The sequence below is a fragment of the Octopus bimaculoides genome, chromosome 1 (genome assembly GCF_046866305.1).
Source record: "Octopus bimaculoides isolate indiv1 chromosome 1, ASM4686630v1, whole genome shotgun sequence".
Lineage (NCBI taxonomy): Eukaryota > Metazoa > Mollusca > Cephalopoda > Octopoda > Octopodidae > Octopus > Octopus bimaculoides.
This window is the reverse complement of record NC_142928.1, coordinates 200,696,042-200,718,132: the sequence shown is the minus strand read 5'-3', so window position 1 is coordinate 200,718,132 and position 22,091 is coordinate 200,696,042. Positions and strand designations below refer to the sequence as shown.

Below are 22,091 nucleotides of genomic sequence, written 5' to 3'. Positions count from 1 at the left end.
GCTTCTTCAGAGATTCACAAAAAATTCCATACAAATATACAGTAAGAAATAAAAACAAAAATAAAATAAAAATAAAGGTACAGCAAGAATAAAGTAAATAAATGAAAAATGAAAATATAAAATATAAAAATATAAGGCACATAAAAAGCCTACAAACAGTACATGGGGTCATACAAATAGTTATAGACACTCCAATATCTAAGTCCGTGTGCATAACCACACTCAGATGTTCAATGATTCAAGATCATGTATATATGTGAGTACACACGTGTGTACATATCCATCTATCCCCTCACTCATATGTATACACAGGCATTCTCCGACGTACACGGTCCCTGGTACCAACACTATCTGCTGTGTTTTGAAGGCTGTTTATGTTTTTAAAAAAATGTTGCTGAGTGTGTGTCAGTTCTGTATATTTCGGATGGGTCTCTGTGGAAGTTGTAAGTTTGTGTTTATTCTCGAATTCCTAACGTACTTTTATTTGTAACCCGGTTATCAATATAACATGGTTTGTCATAAACACTTGTATTTTGTGGTTTTTTGTCATTTTAGTCACAAAATAAGTTAATTAATTCAACGGAATACACTGTCTGCAAGTCGTTGGGTACAGCATATTATCCTCCATTTTCTAATTGCTATATATATATATATATATATATATATATATATATATATTCATATACATATATGTACATATATGTATGCATATATATATATATATATATATGTATGCATATATATATATATATATATCATCATCATCATCATCATCATCGTTTAACGTCTGCCTTCCATGCTAGCATGGGTTGGACGATTTGACTGAGGACTGGTGAAACCGGATGGCAACACCAGGCTCCAGTCTAATTTGGCAGAGTTTCTACAGCTGGATGCCCTTCCTAACGCCAACCACTCAGAGAGTGTAGTGGGTGCTTTTACGTGTCACCCGCACGAAAACGGCCACGCTCGAAATGGTGTCTTTTTTTAATGTGCCACCCGCACAAGCCAGTCCAAGGGCACTGGCAACGATCTCGCTCGAAAATCCTACGGGAGCCAGTTAGGCGGTACTGGCAACGGCCACGCTCAAAATGGTGCATCTCATGTGCCACCTGCACAAGAACCAGTCCAGGGGCACTGGCAACGATCTTACTTGGCTTGCCGGGTCTTCTCACGCACAGCACATTTCCAAAGGTCTCGGTCAGTAGTCATCGCCTCGGTGAGGCCCAATGTAATATATATATATATATATATATATATATATATATATATATATATATATGGGAGAATGTACAAAAAAAAAACAACAACAGGCGAGGACAGGTGGTGTAGAATGTACGAAATATATATATATATAAATATATATTATTTATATTATTAAACAACACACATGCATTTCCAAGTAAGTTAATCTTAATAATTTTGATGCAACTCCGTCCTGTACTATTTTTTCTCTTTCTCTCTTCCTTTCTCTAATTCTTTTTTCTCCCCTTCTTCCTCTTCGCTTTGTTTTTCTCTCATCCTTTCTCTAATCCTTTTTCTCCCCTTTACCGTTTCTATCTGTCCCCCTCTGTGTAACTGTTGATGGTTTCTTTACAATTTTAAAAGATCCTATTTCCAAGGAAAGAGAAACAAATTTTGAGAAGAAAAATGAAATTCAGTGTTTTATGTTTGTTTCAGATGGGATTTATATCTTCTCACTGCACCTCATGTTCCATCATCTCCTGATAAACATTGTAACACAGAAAACCCAACAAGCTTTGATGTGTAGGTCATATTTATTGTCTTGGTCTTTATGGCTGGAAGCCCTACCAACCACCAACCACTTTAAGACATGCTTTGACAACATTCCTTGTTCCATCAACTCCACAAAGATTGCTAACAACAGAACTAAAATACCCCTCCCCCCGTATCTTGTATTAATTTCATTGTTTTTATTCTGCTTTTGCTCCCCTCAACAGGTTGCCTGTACCACAGTTTCTGGAGTGCACTTTTATAGCATTAAATTTGAGCAGCAAAAATGGGTGGAAGGTCACTATATGGAAGGTCATTATATGTGATTATTAAAAGAACAATTTAATTTATACAGTTATAATTTGGAGAATTAAAAGATATAGAAAGGCTACTTCCTATTAGGTAATAACAAAACAAAACTGTCCGGCTATTATTGATTATTCATATAGATAATCAATGCTATCAATAACAAGTATTGACAGACTACTTTGAATAGGAGAAAACTAAAAATCACTGAAAACAAAAAAAAACAACAAAAAACAAAACAAAACATAGAATCAATTCTAATGTTTCCAGTCAGACTACTAACAACCCCCAACTCAAAATCTGGATCAACAAATTAAAAAACTTTCAAACTGCTCTGATCGGGTCATCTTAACCTTTCAGAATTGTAATATAATACAAGTATTGATGTTGAAGTATATGTTTGTCGCTAATCTAGATTGAACCTAGCACCTCATCTCCCACACCATATTCACTAATAATGTATGATCTGTGTATTTAATACTATTTAGAAAGACAGCAGTACTTTAGGGTGATTAAAAGGGTTAACTTTACAACAAAACATTTAGTAAAAACTTGTGGCTAAAAAATGATTTTCTTTCTGTTTATTATGAATTAATCAGAAGACGATGAGGTAATTATGACCTTTCCAGGAAGAAAGAACAGTATGGGACATACCAGCCTCCCCCATCTCAATGCCACTGATGTTAACTGAGGGAAAGGCAAAGGGGCCGATACAACTTGGCACCAGTGATGTCGCAACTCATTTCTACAGCTGAGTGAACTGGAACAGTGTGAAATAAAGTGTCTTGCTCAAGAACACAACATGCAGCCCGGTCCGGGAATCAAACTCACTACCTCATGATTGTGAGCCCAATGCTCTAACTACTGAGCCACGCACCTCTACACACACACATGCTGATATCATCATCATCATCGTTTAACGTCTGTTTTCCTTGCTGGTATGGGTTGGACGGTTTGACTGAGGAGAGACAGCAGCTGCACCAGGCTCCAGTTTGGGCTGGCAATGTTTCTACAGTTGGATATCCTTTGTAATACCAAACACTTCAAGAGTGTAGTGGGAGCTTTTTATGTGCCACTGGCACAGGAGCCAGTCAGGCAGTACTGGCACCGACTGCATTCAGATAACGCCTTTTACATTGCCACCGGCACGGTGGGGCCAGTCAGGTGGTACTGGCATCGGCCAGGTATCGACCACATTTGGACAGATGTGATTTTTCAGTCTTACCAGGGACTTATACTCTTTTGTATAAAGATGCAGCCATGATAGACGGGTGCCACTTACAGCAGGTGTTACAATATTGCTTTGGTGCACAGAATGACATTTCTGTTGGCCTCCTGATCACACTTTCTTTTCCCTGCAACTAGTAGAGATGTTAACAACTTCCCTGTCTCTGTCATTTCTCTGATGACTTCTAAAGCCTGTCCTACTTAGACAGACGCACCCACATTTGTTACATATTTAATTGATTTGGATGCCAATGTACTCAGGCATATTCACATCAAGACCTTTACAAACATCTCTCTTGAGCTGTTCATGCTTGATATAATTTCATTTGAATTCCATCTTCCCATCATGCACTGCTTTCCTCCATCATGAAGGACCCACAGCTGGGTTTTCCTATCCATTTCCCAAGATATTGACTTTCTTCAATGAATTCTTGATGCACTCCTTCTTTGTTAATTTCATTTCTTTAGCCATGGACTAACTCACCATACAAAAATTGCTTAGAGATGCAATCATCTTCGTAATTGGTGCTGAAATACTGGAGACTATATCGGTAGACTGTATTCAAGGACTTCAACAACATTTACATACATTTGCCATCAGAGACCAAGCATATGAGGGTGACACTGTCTATGAAATCACTCCAGTCTTTTCATACGACTCCAGCAAACAACCCAGAACTCACATGTATAAAGTAACCAAGACAAAATGTAAGTATTGCAGACTTCTAAGTTTGTCTCAATTGAACTTCCATGCTAGGGCTATTAATGTCTATTTCTGAATGTTTCACTGGTTTTCTTGGTTCAGGGAGAGATCTCATCATCAAGAATATTTGTCACATTTACATTACTTGTTCAAATACATGGATTCATCCACAACCAGCAACTTCTGTCCACACATGTAACAGCTTAGCTCAGAATTGGTTTCACCTGGTGCAGGTTGGTACATTAAGACTTTTTCAAGTTGATTGTCACACCCAATGCACTGCATGCTGTCAACAAGGAGTCTATAAGATGATGTCATGTGACTTAACCATATGACATTCATAAGATTACAGCCATTTCGCAACCATCTTCATGTCATATTCATTTCAGTATGCAAGAAATTACATGTACATGTTTTTTTCATTAATAATATATACCCAGCATTATACAATAGAATTGAATATTCACAAATTAGTGCAAATAAAGAAAGCTAGCTCTTCAGATCACCTGAACATCTTGGTTACATAAAGAGTTCAACTCTAAATATACAGACAGAAAATACTCTTTATATACACAATGTATGGAAGACAGGAACTGGAGAAAATTATATTGGTTTGGCCAGCAAAAGGTAAGCGTCTCAGTAAAGCCATATTGTATTGTTATTATGATAGCAAAGAAATTTACTTCCCATATGAACATCTTCATATCAATTAAGCCAAAGTGCTAGATTGAAAGGGAGGAATTCACCATCCTGTTGCTGTAACCATGACGTCCAAGTGATCTGATGAGGTAGCTTCCTTTATTTGCTCTGACTTATGAATATACAATCCTATTGTATAAAGCCGAGCAGAGTAATGCAAATGCACAGGCATAATTTCTGGCATTCTGAAACTAATGATATGAGAAGAAGGTTGTGAAACGGCTGTAAACCTACGGAAGTCACATGGTTAAATAGATCTGTATTCACTTCTAGGATCTTCTGTTACACGGAGACTTGGCATTGATTACTATGTGGGCTGATGGCTAAGCCTCTAAGAGGACTTTGTTGTGATAGCTGCTGCAGCATTCTCTCAATCCATATCTTTCACTTCTCATATGTATGTGTGTGTGTGTGTGTGTGTGTGTGTGTGTGTGTGTGTGTGTGTGTGTGTGTGTGTGTGTATATACAGGGTGCGGTGAATAAACTGTCATCTATGTTATGCAAAAATGTAAATAATACTGACATCTCATTTTAGCTTATATTTACTGAAGTTACATTGTGTGCATACATAATGTAACTTTGCTAAATAGATCTGTTAAAATGAGATGTCAGTGTTATTTTCATTTTTATGAAATTTAGACAGTTTATTCACAGTGGCCTGTATATATATATATATATATATATATATGACGATGATGATGATGATGATGATGATATATATATATATATATATATATATATATATATATATATATATATATATATATATGTATACATATCTATATATATATATAATTTTATTCAATAAAATCACCATTGGCTTCAACCACAGCCTCCAGGTGACTTCTGAATCTGCAACTCTTCTGGATAGTCTCCCTGTTTAAGTTGGTGAATGCTGCCATAATCCTTGCCTTCAGGTCATCTTTGGTGTTACAAGGAGTTCTGTTGGTCCCTCGCTCAACTGCACCCCACACGTAATAATCAAGGGGGTTGCAGTCTGGGGAGTTAGGTGGCCAGATGCTAGGGGTGATGTGGTTGCAGAAATTATCTGACAGCCATGACTGGGTTCTCCTGCATAGGACAGAGTCCTGTTGCCAGACATAGGGTCTTCCCGCAGCCACCCTCTTGACCCAGGGCAGCACTACCACCTCCAGGCACTTGATGTAGGCCTCTGTGTTGAGTCTGAGGCTGTGTGGGAAGATGAATGAAGACATAATGTCGCCATCACTAGTGATTAATCCAAACACTATGATGTTGGCTGGACGTTTGATTTCTATCACTCTTACTGCTCTGTCCTCAGATTGACACCCAAACACTCTGAAATGTTCGTATTGGAGCTTTCAGTGCAAATGCCAAGCAATACAGCATGCTGTTTCCAAATTTCTGGCAGAGTGAATTGCATCATGGTACTGTTTTTTTCTCATAGACACTGTCCAAATAATCTTACTGTATAATTGACAACATCAAAAACAAACAATGTGCATGCTCAAAATTAAAAGTAGGAAATATATACACACATATGCATATGTTCATATACACATATGCACACATGCATATACACACACATGTATTCGAGCCAGCTAAAGAGTGTTTATATTTGTTATAATGACCAAGTATTTGTAATGTGATGTTCTCAACAACAGGAAACCCCGGACATTTAAAAACTGATGCCATACTTACATTTCGATTTAGCAAGACGGAAAAATATTCAATCATACTCTCGCCAAAGAAGAAGAAGTTTGATGTGAAGAGGAAATACCAGCTGAGCGTCCGGAAGAGAGGAAGGTCGTACGATTTGTAGACAACGTAACCGATGGTGATGATCTCATGGAAGCACTTGATCTGGATGGCAAACACCTGTTGGGAAAGAAGAGAGGTCAGAAAATATCTGGTAATGCAAACACTACTACTACTACTACAGTACAAAAAGGATAATGTTTAATGCTAAACACAACATCCCTTTGATTCCAAGGATTAACCTAATAACCACAATGTAATAATAATAATAATAATAATAATAATAAATTCGTTTTATTGGCCACAAGGGCTAATATCAATTAAAAACATATACGGACAAAGACAGGATGAAGGTTACAAAAGGTTTTGTCCGAAAAGGTAGGAAAGTTCGTCTAAACAGAGGAAGAAAACGGAGAAAGATATAATAAATAAATAGATAAATAATAATAATAATCTTTTCTCCTATAGGTATAAGGCCTGACATTTTTTTTGGGGGGGTCTAGTTGATTACATTGACCCCAGTGCTCGACTGGTACTTGTTGACCTGAAAGGTCAACCTTGGTGGCATTTGACCTTAGAATATAAAGACAGACGAAATGCCAGTAAGCGTTTGTCCAGCGTGCTATCGATTCTGCCAGCTTGTGGCGACCTTTATAAGAATACTACCAATTCTTTATAATTCTGATGCAAGGCAATAATTTTGAGAGGGGGGGAACGCTGATTACACTGACCCCCACCAGTGCTTGACAGATTCCTTATTTTATTGATCCTGAAACAATGAAAAGCAAAGTTGACCTTGGTAAGATTTGAACTCAGAATGTAAAGTGTTGCATCCAACACTAATAATTCTGCCAACTCACCATCTTAATAATAATAATAAAAATAATAATAATTCAGGCAAAAATCATGCCTCCACATTGATATGACTGTCTCAATCGAGATAAATGTATTTGTCAAGACCTACCAAAAACTGAGCAGGTATAAAGATCTTGAAACAGAAATTGACAAAATGTGGAACCTCAAGACTAAAACAATACCTGTTGTCATAGGTGCATTAGGACTGATAGCAAAAGGGGCTGATTGCTACATAGCTCAGATACCCGGAAACCCCAAAATGGCAGAAATTCAAAAGAAAATGCTCATAGGAACTGCCCATATCCTACGTAAAATACTTTCTATAAAAATATTTTAATCTGTAAACTGTCAAAATACGTTTAAATAACAGCAAACACCTTTTACTCTCATCTTAACATCACAGTATCATCATACAAACAAATTACTTTTAAAAACAAACTTTTGATTTTCTTATGTTTTCTTAAACATTCTCTAGAACAATACTATGGGCAAAACCAAATATATTGCACCTTAGGCATAACACCAATATGAATTTCTAACCTGTTTTCTCTCGAGGTCTCTGGGTAAGACTTGGAGCTAACTTGTACAAATACAAAGCAAAAGCCAAACATATAATAATAATAATAATAATAATAAAAATGCGCTATGGAAAGCACTCTCCATCTAAAATGGAATAAATGTGATAATTTTAGCATGTATAGCAAAACAAAAGTGCCCTTGCTACTCTTGGCCTCCAGAAGATGCCTGGTACTAAGGCAGCTGAAATAAAGTTATAATGAAAGGAAACCATTAATAATAATGCCAAAAACTGATAAAACTCAGAGAGGAAATGCAGAATCTGTAGAAAAGAGGATGGAAGTATTAACCACCACCCATGTGAATACAGTAAGTAGTACAAAAAGGGTACAAATGATGACATCACTGTGTCAATAAGGGAGCCCATTGTCTGTGAAAGAATGGAGAAAATATTTCCATATAAAGAAGTGAATATAGAGATAACGAATGAAAACTGAATTATTCCAAATAAAGATGGGTTTCTTTGGAAGTAAAAGACTCAGGTAAATATATATAAGCAGAAGCCTGTGACTTGTGCCTAAAAGTAACAATGGAAATAGCACAACAATGTACGGTACTCACATATTACACCCCACAAACATACACACAAATATATACACCAGAGAGAAAATAACATTATTAAGAACTGCCCACATTATATAGGGTATCCTCAAACACATTTACACACACAATATATATGTATCATCATTTAATGTCCAGTTCTCATGCTGTCATGTGTTGAATGGTTTGACCAAAGCTGATAAGGCCAGGGGCCGTACCAGGCTCCATTGTCTGTTCTGGCATGGTTTCTATGACTGGATACCCTTCCTAATGCCAACCACTCCATAGAGTGCACTGGGTGCTTTTTATGTGGCACCAACAGAGAAACAACTGTCAGCCTTACTGCATGTGCAGAACCTGGGATTAATAGGTGTGGACTCTCAGAGCCTTGGTTAGCAACCCACCTAGTGATGGAGTCACAATAAAAATACTGGTGACTGCACAACCTTACAAATGCTACCTCTAAATGAGTGATGTCGAAATGAAATAATAATCACTGGACCGGAACTGTTAATGATGAAGGTGTTGTATGTGGCAGGTAAGGGCCGCCTGATCAAGCTTGTCAAAGGTGCGAAAGGTTAAAAAATGAAATGGAAACAAATGGTTTAACAAAACTGTAATTGAATGATGGCTGAGAAGTGAACCAAATAAAAGAGGTTTCATGAAACGAATGAAGAGAACATGACAGGTCTCAAATGATGTAGGCAAGGAATTTGGGATAGAAAAGTGTTGAAAATGAAATGAGAAAGATTTGAAAGAAGCCAGGGAATTGAGATGCCAAATGGGTAAACAATGAGAGCAGATGAGAAAGGACAGTGGTATAAGTACTTGGGAATGCTGGAATCAGGAGAGATACAAACTGAAGAAATGAAACAAATTACCAGCAGAGAATATAGAAGGAGAGAAGATGTCAACAGTCAAAGCTGAATGCTAAAATGCTATTGAAGCAATAAATACAAGAGCAGTACTCCTGATCAGGTATGGAGTTGGAATCACAGACTGGATCAAAATCTTGGCAGAAAAAACCACAAAGCTGCTGACAATGTATGGAGCCTACCATCCGAAAGCTGATATCAACCAGGTGTACTTGAAGAGAGGCCAGGGTGGAAGAGGCTTAATAGCAGAAGAAGAATGTGTACAGGTGGAAAGAAAAAGACTAGTAGAATATTTATAGAACAGCACAGAGAAACTGCTAAAGATGGTGAATAAGGAACAGGTGATCAAGTGTGGAATATGAGAAATGTATATGGGGGGAATGTGTCAGAAAAATGTAGAATCTGTGGAAATGGGAATAAAATAGTGGCACCAGAAGAATATAAGAAATGGAAGCATGACCAAGCTATAAAAGTTTTACACTGGAAGCTTTGCTAGAAATGAGGATTTGAAGCTGGGGGACACGTGGTGTGAACATCAGGTTGAAAAAGTGTTGGAGTCTACTAATTGATCCAATCCATCATGTCCATTTGATTCCTGGATTGTAAAGAAAGAAGACAAAAAAAAAACAATCTGTTAAAGTTTGAAACAGGAAGAATTTGGAACATGAAAAGTGTAAAAAGGTTGTGCTAGTAATAATTGGTGCATTGGGAACTGTGAGTAAAGATATAGAGAAATGGTTGAAGCAGATTGGAATAGAATGTTCTTTAGAGTTTCAGCAGAAAGTTTACCTCTTAAGGGAGACAGCAAGGATTATCAGGAGGGTTCAAAGACTATTGTGAGTGTTGTATTGTTGAAAGAGTAAGTCAGTGGATATCTAAGGTGAGAGGTAAGTAACCTGCTACCCACATCAATCTTTCCAGGAATAAGACTGAACCGGAGTCAAATCAATAATAATAATAATAATAATCCTTTCTACTATAGTCACAAAGCCTGAAATTTTGGGGGAGGGGATAAGTCAATCACATCGACCCCAGTACTCCACTGGTACTTATTTTATTGACCCTGAAAGGATGACTTACATCGACCTCTGTGTCAAGTTATAGTGATAACATTTAAATTTAATGTTTTATAATGACTGATAAAATATCAACTAAATGGAGAGAACAGGTCTGCTCTCTCCAGATTTATTACAGCTATTCTTAACATGAATACCACAACCAACCAACCAACCAACCAACCAACCAGCCACCATTATCACTACCAGCAACAACAACAACAACAACAGTAGCAGCAATATGTTTCAGTGAATTTTCCCAGCAGACACCAATTTCAAACTTCATTCATGGACTTTGCAGAAATTCTTCACATTTTGTCTTGGGGCAAAATCATGTCATCTTAGAAGCAAATTCAGAGCTGTTGCTACTATATTTGGAGCCAAAGCTGGAATTATTCCTTGTAAATAATCATGTTTATTTAAAATTTGTGGATGGTTTCACAGCCTGGGGTAAGGTGAAACTGAAGAGGACAAACAACAGTTTGGTGATGCTATTTCAATCTCTAGAAATATCAATTGTGGAACATAACCATAAATAATGATTCACTTGGTGAGAGAGGGTTTCTTACTTGTATAACCAGAAAGGAACTTGGCAGCAGAGAACAACAATGGCAAAGGATGTTGTGTGCATCTTGTCAAATGTTGTCTTCGTGCATGCACCAGTTGCTCTTTACACACACACGTGTGCATATGTGTGTGTTTAACGTATGTTTTCCATGCTGGCAGGGGTGAGATGGTTTGACTGAAAACTGGTAAGCTGCACCAGGTTCCAATTTGATTTGATATGGTTTCTACAGCTGGATGCCCTTCCTAGCATGCCAACCACTCCAAGAGTGAAATGGGTGCTTTTTATGTGCTGGCTACATAACACTGGCACTGGCCATGACTACAATCTCACTTGGCTTGACAGGTCATCTCAAGTATGGTGTATCACCAAAGGCCCTCGGTCACTTGTCATTGCTTCCATGAAGCCAAACGTTCTAAGGCTGCTCTTTATGTGACACCAGCACAGGTGCCAATTACACGACACTGGCATCGGCCATGACTCTGATTTCACTTGGTTTAATGGGTCTTCTCAAGTGTGGCATATTCTTTTCTACTCTAGGCACAAGGCCCAAAATTTTGGGGAGCGGGCCAGTCGATTAGATCAACCTCAGTACACAACTGGTACTTAATTTATTGACCCCAAAAGGATGAAAAGCAACACATGACCTTACCAGTGCAGTCATCTCTCTTGCACACCACATCCGATGCTTCTTATGCCCAACTTTTCTCTCAAGATGCTTACACTGACATTGCACATCCAGCAAACCATACTGGCTTCATTTCTTTCAAGCCTTCACATGTCCTCTCTATACTTGGATAATCCTTGCTGTTAACTTTGCCATGTAGAACAACTGAAGAGTCAACAGAATTCCTTGATATGGCTGCCCAAATCATCACAGAACTATCTCCCAACTTCATAGTGAGGGCCAAACAGTTACAGACTCTTTAGACACAAACTTTCCCCAAATTGGTAAAAAGGGTGACTGGTGATTCATCAGGGAGAAATGGACATTGTTTCTGGGACCACTTCTGATAATCTAGACATGACTTTTTACATTTCTCAATATTGATGATGGGGTACAGGAGACATTCAGCAATGGCAACCCTTCCTCCTTTCTATCCAGTTTTATGGAGCTCATGATGAACAGCGTTGATTGAGACATGGTCAGCAAGATGGAGGGCCTTTAGCCCTGCCCTCACCTGTGCTGCTGTAGTTTGATGCCTTTTTTTAGACACACTACCTTTCACTATTCTCTGGGCTTTGCTTTCCATCCAGAACCATGCTTACCAGAACTATGGTTTCACTTTGGTTTTGGAATGCTGATATGATTTTAAAGACTCTACCTCTTGGAACATTAAACAATTCACCAGTTTTAGTGGCTGAAACTCCAGCCATCCATACTCCAACAATCTGTCCTCTTTGGAAAGCAGACAAGTCATGCATTTTATCTTATTTAAATATAAATATTGGCCAAAAAGAAACAAAAACCAGAGAGCTGTATAATAAAGGACGAGGCATATGTAATGCATATGAACCCATATAGATGGGTCCATAGACTGGAACAATTTTGAGTTTGTCATAATGGCAATCAAAAAAGTAGTTAAATAAAAAGTGGGGTTTCCATTTTGTGCAACATTTGTTAATATGATTGATTTCTTTCAGTTTCCATGTACGAAATCCACACACAAGGCTTTGATAAACATGGATTTTGCTGACTGTCTTGCACGAGTGATTTGTTTACAGTGGATCAAATAATTGAGGTGTACATTAACTCACATTCATCCTCCATCAAATCGATGTTGTCTGAACAGGTGCATGGTGTAGCACACGTCAGGTGTGGGAGTGATTGCAGAGCAATGTGAGGTGAGGTGTTTTGCTCAACAACACAAGGCAACACCAGGTCCAGGAACTGAAACCATGACCTTGTAATCAGGAGTGCAATACCTTAACCACCAGGCCACACATACACACACATATACACTGACTTACACATGTACATATACATACATGCATATACACACTTACACATGTACAAATATATACATATATATAGGCGCGGGAGTGGCTGTGTGGTAAGTAGCTTGCTTACCAACCACATGGTTCTGGGTTCAGTTCCACTGTGTGGCACCGTGGGCAAGTGTCTTCTACTATAGCCTCGGGCCGACCAAAGCCTTGTGAGTGGATTTGGTAGACGGAAACTGAAAGAAGCCCGTCGTATATATATATATATATATATATATGCATGTATATGTATGTGTGTGTATATGTTTGTGTGTCTGTGTTTGTCCCCCCAACATCGCTTGACAACCGATGCTGGTGTGTTTACGTCCCCGTAACTTAGCGGTTTGGCAAAAGAAACCGATAGAATAAGTACTAGGCTTCCAAAGAATAAGTCCTGGGGTCGATTTGCTTGACTAAAGGTGGTGCTCCAGCATGGCCACAGTCAAATGACTGAAACAAGTAAAAGAGTAAAAGAGTATATACATTCACAAACAAACACACACACACACACACAGATATATACATATACATTCACAAACAAACACACACACACATATATATACATATACATTCACAAACAAACACACACACACACACACACAGATATATACATATACATTCACAAACAAACACACACACACACACACAGATATATACATATACATTCACAAACAAACACACACACACAAATATATACATATACATTCACAAACAAAAACACACACACATATATATACATATACATTCACAAACAAACAAACACACACACACATATATATACATACACAAACAAACACACACACACACACAGATATATACATATACATTCACAAACACACACACACACACACAAATATATACATATACATTCACAAACAAACACACACACACAGATATATACATATACATTCACAAACAAACACACACACACAAATATATACATATACATTCACAAACAAACACACACACACATATATATACATATACATTCACAAACAAACACACACACACATCATCATCATCATCATCATCATCATCGTTTAACGTCCGCTTTCCATGCTAGCATGGGTTGGACGATTTGACTGAGGACTGGTGAAACCGGATGGCAACACCAGGCTCCAGTCTAATTTGGCAGAGTTTCTACAGCTGGATGCCCTTCCTAACGCCAACCACTCAGAGAGTGTAGTGGGTGCTTTTACGTGTCACCCGCACGAAAATGGCCACGCTCGAAATGGTGTCTTTTATGTGCCACCCGCACAAGCCAGTCCAGGGGCACTGGCAACGATCTCGCTCGAAAATCCTACAGGAGCCAGTCAGGCGGTACTGGCAACGGCCACGCTCAAAATGGTGCATCTCATGTGCGACCCGCACAAGAGCCAGTCCAGGGGCACTGGCAACGATCTTACTTGGCTTGCCGGGTCTTCTCACGCACAGCACATTTCCAAAGGTCTCGGTCAGTAGTCATCGCCTCGGTGAGGCCCAATGTACGAAGGTCTTGCCTCACCACCTCAGCCCAGGTCTTCCTGGGCCTACCTCTTCCACGGGTTCCCTCAACTGTTAGGGTGTGGCACTTTTTCACGCAGCTATCCTCATCCATTCTCACCACATGTCCATACCAGCGCAATCGTCTCTCTTGCACACCACAACTGATGCTTCTAATGTTCAGCTTTTCTCTCAAGATACTTACACTCTGACGGGTATTCACATTCACATTACACATCCAACGGAGCATACTGGCTTCATTCCTTGCGAGCTTACGTATGTCCTCAGCAGTTACAGCCAATGTTTCACTGCCATGTAGCATGGCTGTTCGTACACATGCGTCATACAGTCTGCCTTTTACTCTGAGTGAGAGTCCCTTTGTCGCCAGCAGGGGTAAGAGCTCTCTAAACTTTGCCCAGGCTATTCTTATTCTAGCAGCTACACTTTCAGCGCACCCACCCCCACTACCAACTTGGTCGCCCAGATAGCGGAAGCTATCGACTACCTCTAGTTTTTCACCCTGGAATGAGATAGAAGTTGTTTCCTGTTTGTTTACAGTTTTTATTGCACCTGAACATCTGCCACAAACAAAAACTAACTTGCTAGTTAACCTGCCTTTGATGTTGCTGCACCTCTTATGTGTCCATAGCTTGCACCGGGTACATCTTATAGAGTTACTACCTACTCCTTTTCTACATACTGAGCAGGGCCATCTACCTGAAGGGTTTTGTGTTTTATCTACCTTCCTACTTATTAGGATTTTTGGTTTTAGCTAGGTTGACTCTAAGGCCCTTCAATTCTAGACCTTGCTTCCACACCTGAAACTTCTCCTCTAGTTCTGATAGTGACTCCGCAATTAGGGCAAGGTCATCAGCATAGAGGAGCTCCCAGGGGCAACCTGTCTTGAACTCCTCTGTGATTGCCTGGAGGACTATGATAAATAAGAGGGGGCTGAGGACGGAACCTTGGTGGACCCCTACCTCTACCCGGAATTCATTGCTGTACTCATTTCCAACCCTCACCTTACTGGCAGCATCTCTGTACATGGCTTGCACAGCTCGCACTAACCATTCTTCTATCCCAAGTTTCCTCATTGACCACCAGATAAGGGATCGGGGGACCCTGTCAAAGGCTTTCTCCATGTCAACGAAAGCCAGGTACAGAGGTTTATCCTTGGTTAGGTATTTCTCCTGCAGCTGTCTTACTAGAAATAAGGCATACATATACATTCACAAACAAACACACACATATATATGACAGCTGCAAGAGAAATACCTAGCCAAGGATAAACCTCTGTACCTGGCCTTCATTGACATGGAGAAAGCCTTTGACAGGGTCCCCCGATCCCTTATCTGGTGGTCAATGAGGAAACTAGGGATAGATGAATGGTTAGTGAGAGCTGTGCAAGTCATGTACAGGTGAGGGTTAGCAACGAGTACAGTGAAGAATTCCGAGTAGGGCTAGGGGTCCACCAAGGATCTGTCCTAAGCCCTCTCTTATTCATCATAGTCCTCCAGGCAATAACAGAGGTATTCAAGACTGGATGCCCCTGGGAGCTCCTCTATGCTGATGACCTTGCTCTAATTGTTGAGCCACTATCAGAACTAGAGGAAAAGTTTCAGGTGTGGAAGCAAGGTCTAGAATCGAAGGGCTTTAGAGTCAACCTAGCAAAAACTAAAGTTTTAATAAGTAGGAAGGCAGACAAACCACAAACCCCTTCAGGTAGATGGCCCTGCTCGATCTGTAGAAAAGGCGTAGGTAGAAACTCTATAAGATGAACCCAGTGTAAGCTATGGACACATAAGAGGTGCAGCAATATCAGAGGGAGGCTAACACTAACCACTCTGAGAGTGTAGTGGGTGCTTTTTATTGCCACTGGCACAGGAGCCAGAGGGGGCTGGCATCGATCACAATCAGATGGTGCTTTTTTCGTGCCACCGGCATGGGAGCCAGTCAAAGCAGCGCTAGCATCGGCCACGTTCAGATTGTGCTTTAGGAAATCTTTCTTTTTCTGTCGAGGGATCATATGTCCCCTTATTAGACTATTTTCCTTAGTCATTTGCATGGTGATCACCATAAGCTTTAAGCTTATATAAAAACACCATTTACAGGACATATATATATATATATATATATATATATATATATATATATATATATATATATATATATATATATATATATATATTATTGGCTACATTAATTTTATGCTATATATATATGTGTGTGTGTATTACATATCTGTATGAGTGAATCCCCTGCATAGCTCAGTAGTGACATTCCCCTTAATCTGAATGGATCTGACAATACTAAATAAACACTAAAACCTTCCATCTTTGTGTTCACTGGAGATGGTTTGCTGAGGATCTCTAAGTAAACTCCTGCTGTATTTAATAAGATACTTAAATATAAACACACACACACACACACACACACACACAGAGACAGAGTGAAAGCTATATTGTTTTAGATATGCTTTCAACACCTTCTGGTTGTCATATTTCTGCCATAAGTAATTAAGGGAAATGGATTTAGTCACAGGTGATAAGCAATGAGTTAATCTGGTTTTATTGATGAAAACAAAGAGGAAATAAACAAAATAAATATTTATAAAAAGGGAAAATAAAAGTTAAAAGTGGTGGATGTAATTTTCTGGGATTTGTTCTCACTATAAAGCCTGGAATTCAATAAAAAGATATGAAAAGCAGATTTTTGTTTTTCCCCTCCAAAGTGTTAACACTGAAGCATGTATATTCTGTTGGACATGGCATTGAACAGCAATGGTGAGTAGATTCACAGGAAGAGTTTGGGAACAGCAACACTTATTAAGAGGTAATGATCGGACATTGTAGCACTTTTCTGGAAAACCTAATATAATTTCCAGCAAAGCTTTTATCAGATGGCCAGCAGCTAATCTCTAGGAATATGGCGAGAGAGAGAGAGAGAGAGAGAGAGAGAGAGTTGACAGTAATGTTGCAATGTCATTATAATAATGGTAGCAAATCAAATTAGAAGTAAACCTCCCGTATATGAAGCAAAAGTCAAATTCTGTGGTAGGAAATATGGAAAAGCTACACACACGCGCGTGCGTGCACACACACACACACACACACACACACACACACACACACACACATATGTGCACACACACACAGAGAGTCATGAATGAGTATCAATAAAATTAGCATCACTCTAGATATTATATTCCAATAAATTATCAGCTATTCTCATTAATTAGTTCATTATTCATCAGTTGTAAAGTGGTCTACCTCTGAGTGATGAAGATGTGAAAGAATAAGTCACAGCTGTGGCTGTGGACGGCTTGTGCAGAGAAAATCAGGAAATCAATAAGCAATTAGCTGAATTGATTGGTTTATTTTGTGTGAGAAAGTCTCACATTGAGATGCAGCTAGGTTTCTTTCACTCGCCTTATTTAATCACCAACTGCAACAAAATGCAGCTCAATGCAAAAATGAACTACTATGATGTGCCAAAAACCACATAGGGTTGGCTTAATAGATGTCTACAAACAAGATGGCTGACAGGAATTACCTGGCAGAAGAGGAGGAGCATCCTGTCCCCTAAATTACAACTAGGGTAGGGTCTTATGTAGCTAATACAGATGTTGAAAAAACTTCAACAAATGCGGTTATCAAAGCAATTAGTAAATGAAAACTCCCTCCAAATCTAATGACAACAGGGAAGACAACTGCAATAAGATCAGTTGATTGAAACTTGAAGGATATACACGGCAATGGATCTGGTCTTTTAAAACCAACAAATGAAAGTAATTCTGGTCATAATGGTGCTTCTCTGTAAAACTCAAACATGATCAGAGAGCATGTGTGTGTATTGTCATTCATTTTAACATCTATTTTTCCATGCTTGCATGGGTCAGACAAGAATACATTAAGGGAGTGCTCTTTTTGGCTGGGATTCCTTCCAGTCACCAACCCAAACAAACTTCCAACTGGAGTGGTAATCTCCCAGTCTTTCAAGCAACAAACAGCCTGGACATGTTTTATGCAGTGAACTCGAAACAAAAGCTACCAGCTGAATGAGTCTTTTGTTTGCAATGATTGTGTGAAATGCAAAGACATATCTGGAAGCTGAGACATGGTTTTGTGGTGGACAAATGAAACAGCTGGGGAGGACATTGTTTAGAAACCAGCGAATTCAAGGGAAAAACAAAGTCACTGAAACACGCACACACGACAGGTAGATGGAAACTTAAAGAAGCTTAATTCACTCGACAGATGCTGGTTGGGCAGGGGCCATAGTAGGAAACACTGGCGAAAGGTGCCTTGCAGCGGGACTGAACCTCAAGTCACATGACTGGAAAGTGAACTTCACAACCACACTGCTTTGCCAGGGTATGTACACACACACACACACACACACACACATGTACACGCGCACACTCTCAGGCTCATGCGAGCACACACATCTATAATGTAGTGACATTTTGAAATGTGGATTTTCTCTTTGATGTTGTGTGGTTTATCAATGGAAGACTTCAAAGAATTTCTGACTTTGCCTGCAGAGCCACCATTCCTCCTTTCTTTGTTGTTATTTTTACATCACAGCAAAGAGTTGTCAAAACTGACACTGAACTGAAATATAAGGGACTGCAACCACAACAACAGCAACAACAACAAAGCGAATAAATCTATTCTGAGTATGTTGCAACTGAACATCAGACTCCACGGTTAGTGTGAGAAGAAGATGGTGGGTGGGGAGAGAGATAGGAGACTGTTGGAGAGCGGTGGGGGGTATTGAAGGGATTTTGTTATCTGATAAAATTCAATTCAGGTTCAGTGAATGAGTAAATGTTTGATGAATAAAGATAGAATAAAGATGGTTCTTTCAGGTGTGGCTGTGTGGTAAGAAGCTTGCTTCCCAACCACATGGTCCCCGGTTCAGTCCCGACTATCTATTATACTAATAACTGTGAAGTTTAACATTTATTGATTACATTAATGAAAGATTCTTGTGGACTAAAAACTCTGAGGAAGTGGTAAATCATAAAAATGTTTCCTTCTTGAGCCATGCCAAGCTCTTGAGGAACGGTTTTCCAGTTTCAATGGCATATATTTTCTCCACCTAGACAAGACGCCAGTCCAGTGCATGATTAACTCATTTTTGCTGCCAGCTGAGTGGACTGGAGCAATGTGAAATGAAGTGTCTTGCTTAAGAACACAATGCGTTGCCCAGTCCAGGAATCGAAACCACAATCTTACGATTATGAGTCCTACACCCCTAACCACTAAACCACACACTTCCATGAGGCAGTTGTAAGGGAATGGTAAATGGTAAAAGAGTGTGTATGAAAAAGAGAGGGAGAGAGAGAGAGAGAGAGAGAGAGTATTCAAATGAATGCTACAAGTACATGTGCCTACTCACATACATACACTGTTGGAACACACACACACACAATTAGCAGTGGTGGTGGTGGTGGTGCGGATGGGTGTGCAAGCCATTAGCATTCATATGTGAGTATACTGTGCATATAGTGGCATAGTTTTCCCAACTGTCTGTTATACTAGTAACTGTGTTCCTAACTTTTTTTTGTAACAGATGTATAACAGCATATCCTGGATACCAACTCTACAACATTAAGTTGTAGAGTTGCTGCTTAAATTATTGTATTATTAAAAGAGAGTTTGGTGAGTTCCAATGGGACAGCAATCACAGAGCACAAGAGTGAAAGTTGAATTGAGAGAAGCAGAGAAGATACAGGCCAAGACTGGAGAAAGACAAAGAGAACTAAGAATTAGGAATGTCAAGAAACATTATCTCAAAAGGAAAAGGGTAAAATCAAGCCAGAAGATGTTGTACGGCAAACAATGAACGATGATAAGCGAGAATATTTTGCAGAAGTCAGAATGAAAAGATGAGAAAGAAGAGAAAAGATGGCCACAGAAAACTGACAAGATTCCATGGAAATTCAGGATTATAAAGAAAACGGCAGGATATCATTACTGAGTGGGGGGGGGGGATGTTTAGGGCTGACACTAAACCAGAAAATAGGCTGTGAAATTTCCACAGGTGCTGCTAGTATATTTGATAGGAAGAAACAAAAGATGACTGAAGCGAGAAAAAACAAAAAACAAAAAAAACCTATGATTTTCAAATATTTCTGAAGTTAAGAAAGAAATAATTTTTTTTTCCCTCAGGTGCCCTTAGTCTCAACTTTTGAAATCTTTTCAATGATGCTGCATCTATGTAATTGAATATAATGGAATTTGACAAATTGCCACAGAATACTTATGATTTTGTACATAATTAGTGTTTTTCAACAAAACTTGACTTATTTAAGCTGTATGAATATTAACGAAGACGGCAAATGGTTAAATAGGTGTCCTTACAAAACAACGTTATTCTGCATCAACCATTTAATAGTTTACAACAGCAACCAGCTTATATTTGAAACAAGAGAAATACCCAGGAGTGAATTTGTTTTGTTATAACACAGACTTCTTATGTAAGCAAGACCTCCAAAAAGCAAGCTACTTTGCACACACACACACACACACACACACAAGCATTGTACTGAGGCAACTTGGGGACAAAACTGCCCCAGAACCAAGAACATACAACTAACTATTCTCCATAATGCTCACTAAGTCTCCAGCACTGTCTCTCTGCCGTCCAATCACCTATTATAATAAAGGATGATGAGGCACTGGATTGGCCACACTCTATTACCTCCCCCCATTACTACCAGCCTTCACTCTCTCATTACCCTGTCTCTTTCACTTTACTTATAAACCCCAAATCATAAATTCTGAATCAAACCCATATAATCGTCAGATCAAACTAAAAAGTTAGGCTGTTTATTAATATTTAAACTGAAATCTTCCGCTCATTGCTTCTCGTCAATCTCCTCCTCAATGGCCTTCATGCTGCTGCCTCTGGGTCTTCCCCTCTTCTACTCTTCTGGTTCTGTCTCTCATACCACAAGTAGGGTCGGGTGCGGAGACTTAGAAACAAATGCGGAGAAGAGTATTTGCACTGGGGTGGGGGTGGGGTGGGAGATTAAAGGAAAGTCACCTCAGGTCAACATTGATTCTGATCTTAGAATAAAACAAAGAAGAAATAGTCTGTGCCCAAAATGGCCTCAGTGCCAGCTGACACAAATTACAAATACATAAATTGAGGAACACACACACACACACACACACACACACACACACACACACACACACACACACACACACACACGACAGATGTTTCATGTAAAGGAAAAAAACTCAGTTGTAATAATTTAAAGGTAGTTTTACATTAGAATATTAAAACATAAATAATCCTCACCAAACCATCTCTCTCTCTCTCTCTTATCTTACAGTATGAAGAGAAGAAATTAGTTTTAATGGGTGCCTGTCTGTTATGAATTAAGCAGGATCTCTGTGGTCACTTAACCTGACAGAGACAGCAGTCAAATGTCCCTTAAATCACATCCAACAGTTTTGAAGAAGGAAGAATATATTTAATAATGTGCGTATGTATGTGTGTATGTATGCATATATGCATGGATATGTGTGTGTGTGTATGTATATATGCAAAAGCTTTCATTTCCATGCCACACAAGCGACTCATGGCAAAACTCCCTGCAATGGCTATGAAAGATCGTCCCTATAACTGGCTGAAGTCCTTCATTCTCAGTCGAAAAGAGGTAGTCTTGGTTCTAGGACATATGTTAATGTGTGTATTCGAAGTATCGTTCATGCAGTTTTGGTTACTTTTTCTGAGCAGCA

The 22,091-nt window shown here is 39.1% G+C and overlaps 1 protein-coding gene across 4 annotated transcripts in view; it reads right to left on the bottom strand.

Annotated features, from left to right (window-relative positions):
- The window catches only part of LOC106872750 (phosphatidate cytidylyltransferase, photoreceptor-specific), a 229,939-nt gene that overhangs the window by 22,315 nt on the left and 185,533 nt on the right, over positions 1 to 22,091 (bottom strand). For all 4 annotated transcript variants that reach the window (XM_089365598.1, XM_052973960.2, XM_052973972.2 and 1 more), the window contains one exon: positions 6,347 to 6,523. In XM_089365598.1, the coding sequence (XP_089221724.1) occupies positions 6,347 to 6,523 (177 nt within the window). The remainder of the gene's footprint in view (positions 1 to 6,346; positions 6,524 to 22,091) is intronic.